Below are 6011 nucleotides of genomic sequence, written 5' to 3' on the forward strand. Positions count from 1 at the left end.
GTGAAGCTAATTGATTTCATATAAAACTTTTTCAATTGTTTTTATTTAAAATTTCTTATTTGAAACAGTAAATAAAAAAAAGCAAAAAAATAAAATTAAAAATTTTTTATCTAAAATTTGGTACAATAAATCTTTTCAGTCCTGTTACTTAATTAAAATATCATTTTCAATAAATCACTCATATTTTTTATGTACTATTTTACAGTAATTTGTTTTACAAAGAAATGCCACGTCTTCGTGGAAGAGCAAGAAATATTGGTCGACGTACTCGAAACGCACAATTGGTCCATGATCGTCGATTGAATAGAACAGTTGAAGAACACTTGACGGATAATGTGAATTCAAGAAATCAAGTTGCATCTTCACGTGAAAATGAAAATTCAGAGCAACGCAATCAACGTCTTCGTGCAAATGCATTAAGACAACGAGAGACACGCCAACGAGCGTACGGCGAATGCAAGATAATCCAGCATTGATACGAGCATCACTTAATCGTCTTGCGTTTGAATATGACCCTGAAATAGACTATTCGTCACATGCATTAATCTTTATCGGTAGTATGGACAACGAGTGTCAATATTGTCATTATGACGGAAGTTTTGTGTCTCCGTCAGTAGCCGCCAATATTGGTATAGTGTAATACATGAATGTTCACTTAGGCCATTAATAAAAGTAAATGGATGAAACAAAATGAAAGTCTCCAGGAAATTAATATGAATCGTGAATATGAAAATCCAATTTATTAAGCAATATTTCTTGAAGATTATAGAGAATGGCCATCAATACAAATCATCACGATAATTACCAATTATCAAAAATAAATCCCTTGAAGGGATCAAGGAAATATAACTTCCACATTAAGAAGTCTTTGTCAACATTTTGCTACGATTGCATATCTTTTTGAACCGTTAGGATGACTGGGACAGGAACCCCCCAAAGGGGACTCCTAGTCACCAAATTTTCACTTGGAATTCTTTGAATTCCAAGTGAATATAATTATTCCCAACGGACGTAGAAAGTATGGGTAGGAGATCCATAATTTGGCAATTTATCATAATATATCATAGCCAAAACAAAGCCAACTGGCATATCAATATGGGTTTAAAAGAATACCTTGGCGATCACGAGTCGCCAACAAATTTATGAGAATTATTGCAACCATGCAACCGAAACATTTAGCAGTTGGAAATTTAGACTAAAAAGTTATAAATAGATTTTTGTTTTCGATTAGAGGCGACAGTGAATTAATAAGTCTGCATAATAATGAAATTAAAAGTATCCGTTACATTGATTTAGAAGAGAAGAAATAAATATTTTATGTTCGTTTAAAAATATTAAGTTTTTGATTTATTTTAAATATAGTTCTTCTATTAATAAAAATAAGCTTAAGTAATGAAAGATATTTTTTTTAAAAGATAGGAAATAAATATGTAATGCCAATTGTGGCATCACAGTCATGCTTTAAAATACAAAGGTGAATCAGCTGGTTTATGTTGCGCATCTGGAAAAATTTCACTTCCACCGTTAAATCCACCACCGGAACCTTTGAAAATATTATTAGCTGGAAGCGCATCTCAATCGGAATTGTTTTTGCGGAAAATTCGTAAATTCAATTGTTGCTTTCAAATGACATCATTTGGAGCAACAAAAATTGTTCATAATGAGGATGGTCGTAATTTTGAATCTACATTTAAGATTCAAGGTCAAGTGTACCTCCAAATTGGTTCATTGCTTCCAATGCCTAATGTCGATCCAAAATTCTTACAAATTTACTTTATGGGCGATGAGGAGCAACAAACTCATACACGATGCGTATACAACCATATAGAGCAGATGGAGGAACGAGAAATTGTGGACACTTTGGAAACGATCTTGCAAAACCATAACCAATTGATACAATTGTTCAAGACTCTTTCTAACAGACTGCAAAACGACAACTACGCCATTGTTATTAAAGCAGACAAAGTGCCCTATGGAGAGCACGCAGGCACATATAATGTTCCAACTGTTAATGAAGTTGCAATTTTTATGGCTGGTGACCCATGTGAACGTCGAGATATTCGCATACAACGCAGAGATAATACAATACAAATAATTCAAGACAATCATCGTTCTTACGACGCACTGCAATATCCGTTGATATTTTTGGAAGGAGAAGATGGATATCATTTAAATATTAAACAAAGGAATCCAACAACAGGCACAACTTATAGATTATTTTACAATTTTTTTGAACCAATTATTTCTGTTCATCTTATAAATAGTTTTCTTTACAGGTGAAGAACTAATCAAGAAAGTTAGTGCGATGAACTTCTACGCATAGCGGTTGATGATTCGTGAAAATGAAGATAATAACATTCTCCGATGCAGACAGCTATTTCATCAGTACATTGTTGTAAAAATCGAAAGTGAGAGATTGCGTTATATAAAATTTAATCAAGCGAAACTTCGTTCTGAGGAGTACATTCACTTGCGTGACGCCATAATCGGTAACGTAGATGCAACAAATGATATCAACAACATCGGATATATTCTTCCATCATCATACATTGGTAGTCCGCGTCATATGCAAGAATATATTCAAGACGCCATGACTTACGTAAGCGCATACGGCCGACCAGATCTTTTTATCACATTTATGTGTAATCCAAACTGGGATGAAATTAAAAATTTGCTGCTATCAGGTCAAACATCGATGCATCGCCATGATATCATTGCACGTGTGTTCAAACAAAAATTTAAATCTCTGATGAAATTGATTACGCATCACTCGGTATTTGGTGAAACTTATTCTGTTGAATGGCAAAAACGAGGTTTACCTCATGCGCATATTTTGATTTGGTTGGTGGACAAAGTACGCCCAGAAGTAATTGACAAAATTATTTCAGCGGAAATTCCAAATTCGAATGCTGATCAAGAATTGTTTGATATTGTGACTACTAATATGATCCAATGTCCACGTGGTTCTCTCAATATGATGTCACCATGTACGGATAAGGGAAAATGTACGAAACGTTTTCCTAAACCAAGTCAAACTGACACTATCACCAATATCGATGGTTATCCATCTTACCGTCGTAGAGATGTAGACAATGGCAGTCAATCATATGAATTGCGTCTATCAAACGGTGTAAGAGTTGACATCTATAATCGCTGGGTGGTTCCATACTCGCCATTGCTGTGCAAAACCTATAAAGCACACATAAACGTTGAGTTATTCAGTTCGGTGAAGTCTATCAAGTACCTTTGTAAGTACGTTAATAAGGGCAGTGGTAAAGCTATATTTGCTGTTCAAAATGTAAATAAGAATGACGAAATAACACATTATCAAATGGGACGATACATAAGTAGTAATGAAGCTATTTAGCGAATTTTTACATTTCCTATACATGAAAGGGATCCTGCTGTTGTACATTTGGCTGTGCATCTTGAAAATGGACAGCGTGTTTATTTCACAGAATAGAATGCACTACAACAAGCTTTAACAGCTCCAAAAACAACTCTTACTGAATTTTTCAACCTTTGCAATCGACAAGATATTGTTGGTGAATTTGCAAGGACATTAATGTATACTGATGTTCCTAAATTTTTTACATGGAATAAACAATTAAAAAGTTGGGAACCACGGAAACGAGGCACTCCAGTCCCAGGATTTGCCGACATAGTTATGACAAATACTTTAGGACGATTATATACAGTTCATCCTAAGCAACACGAATGCTTTTTTCTGTGTTTGTTATTGGTTAACGTTCCTGGACCGATATCCTTCCAATACTTGCGAAAAGTCAACGGTACTTCATACGGCACTTTCTTTGATGCGTGTCGTGAGTTACATTTATTGGAGGATGATAACCATTGGGACCTCACACTTGCAGATGCAGTACTGAGCTCATCTCCACAGCAAATTCGTCAATTATTTTCAATAATATTGACAACGTGTTTTCCGTCTGAAGCATCTGCTCTGTAGAATAAATATAAAGACTCAATGAGTGAGGATATTTTGCATCGGATTAGAATTACTAATCAAAATCTCAGTATTGAATTCTCCGCAGAAATATATAACGAGGCATTAATAATGATTGAGGATATTTGTATTCTTATTTCGAACATGCCGCTCATAAATTTTGGCATACCAGCGCCAATCCTCCAATCAGCAGATATCATCAACAGCGACGTTCAACGTGTACACCAGTTCAATATGACTTCTCTGGCTACTTCTGTTGCTAACAATAAACGATTGCTTACTGCTGAGCAACGAAATATATATGATCAAATTAACGTGTCAATTGCAGCACAACAAGGTGTATTTTTTTTCTGGACGCACCAGGTGGCACTGGTAAAACATTCCACATCTCACTAATACTTGTGTGCATTCGATCTCAAAATCATATTGCATTGGCAATTCCTTCATCAGGCATTGCAGCAACCTTACTTGATGGTGGACGGACAGCCCATTCAGCACTTAAATTACCTTTGAATATTCATACCAATCCCGAAGCATTGTGTAACATAAAGAAGCATTCAGGCATGCCCGAAGCTTTGAGAAAATGTAAAATTATTATCTGGGATGAATGTACAATGGCCCACAAGCATTCGCTTGAAGCTCTCGACAGGGCCCTAAAAGATATCAAAGATAATACTCGGCTTTTTGGTGGTGCTCTACTGCTGCTGTCAGATGATTTCAGACAAACATTACCCGTCATTCCACGTGCGACATATGCGGACGAAATAAACGCATGTTTGAAGGAATCTTATCTGTGGCGAAGTGTCAGTATATTATGCCTTACTCTTTATATGCGTGTTCAACTTCAAAATGATCCATTAGCGTCAAGATTCTCTGAACAACTGTTAGACATTGGCAATGGTAAAATTCGATTGTATGAAGATACACAATATATTCGACTCCCACAGAATTTTTGCAACATGGTGCCTACCAAAGAGGAGTTAATAAAAAGTATCTTTCCAGATTTGCCACATAATTATACTAATCATGCATGGCTACGTGAGCGAGCTATTTTAGCCGCAAAAAATTTAGATCTTGACGCAATCAATTTTAAAGTGCAACAATCATTGCCTGGTAGTAAAATTACATTCAACTCGATTGACACTGTTGTTGATCCTGATGAAGTTGTCAACTATCCTGCCAAGTTTTTAAATTCACTGGATTTACCTGGAATGCCAACCCATAATTTGCGATTGAAGATTGGTTCACCTATAATTTTGCTTATTAATTTGAATGCTCCGAAATTGTGTAATGGCACGCGGTAATTTCCCCCCCTCGCGGTGCTTTCTTGTTAAACGAGAAGTTAATGAGTTAATTCGCTAAAAGCCAATTGCTAGAACGACTGGCTAATCCTAGAGTCAATAGAAATAATATTAATTTAAACTCAAAAGTATCGACACAAACCAAAATCTGTCTTTTTATTTTGAAAATGCGTCCTTCTTTAATAAAATATAGCTGTAATTTATTATTTCAGTGTTTAATTAGTAGAAATTTTCAAAAAACAAAGCAAATATATATATATTGAGGTATTTATTTAATAAAATGCAAAAATTGTTGATGACGCCTGTCACATAAATATACAGATTTGACTCAGTACAGACATTTCAAACTTAGAAGAGGTGTAAGGCACGCAAATCATAAGGATATCAACCTATAGCCAATAATGTCACTGTGGACCGCTAGGGACAATGCCTATTATGAATTTCCCATTCATGTGTCTTCCAACTGGTACTTTTATGTTTCTAAATGTCTTAATATTACGAAGGAATAAAAATTATAATTATTGTGGAAAATTGCATTTAAGAAATAACGTTTGTTTTTATCATAATTTAATGATTTGGCGATAAACTTGTAAAACGCGCCAAGTGGACGTTATGTCATTAAATTACGTTAAAACAGAATCTATTTTAATTCTGAATGTATTTGAATCCAATTTTTGGTGACAATTATCAGATAATATAAAATTAAGTTAATTTATTCAAATTATAGTAGTAATTAAAAGAATCAC

The 6011-nt window shown here is 34.7% G+C and overlaps 2 protein-coding genes across 2 annotated transcripts; both read left to right on the forward strand.

Annotated features, from left to right (window-relative positions):
* Window positions 1–2329: 2329 nt before the first annotated feature.
* On the forward strand, window positions 2330–3367 carry LOC107453079 (uncharacterized). Its single transcript, XM_016069759.2, has one exon. The coding sequence runs from the start codon at window positions 2330–2332 to the stop codon at window positions 3365–3367; it is 1038 nt and encodes a 345-aa protein (XP_015925245.2).
* Window positions 3368–3565: 198 nt separating this feature from the next.
* LOC107453080 (uncharacterized) lies at window positions 3566–5268 on the forward strand. The gene is made up of 2 exons (XM_016069760.4): window positions 3566–3963; window positions 4293–5268. Exons 1-2 carry the CDS (start codon window positions 3566–3568, stop codon window positions 5266–5268), a joined length of 1374 nt encoding a protein of 457 aa, XP_015925246.3.
* Window positions 5269–6011: the final 743 nt, after the last annotated feature.

Source organism: Parasteatoda tepidariorum, chromosome 2 (genome assembly GCF_043381705.1).
Source record: "Parasteatoda tepidariorum isolate YZ-2023 chromosome 2, CAS_Ptep_4.0, whole genome shotgun sequence".
NCBI classification, from domain to species: domain Eukaryota; kingdom Metazoa; phylum Arthropoda; class Arachnida; order Araneae; family Theridiidae; genus Parasteatoda; species Parasteatoda tepidariorum.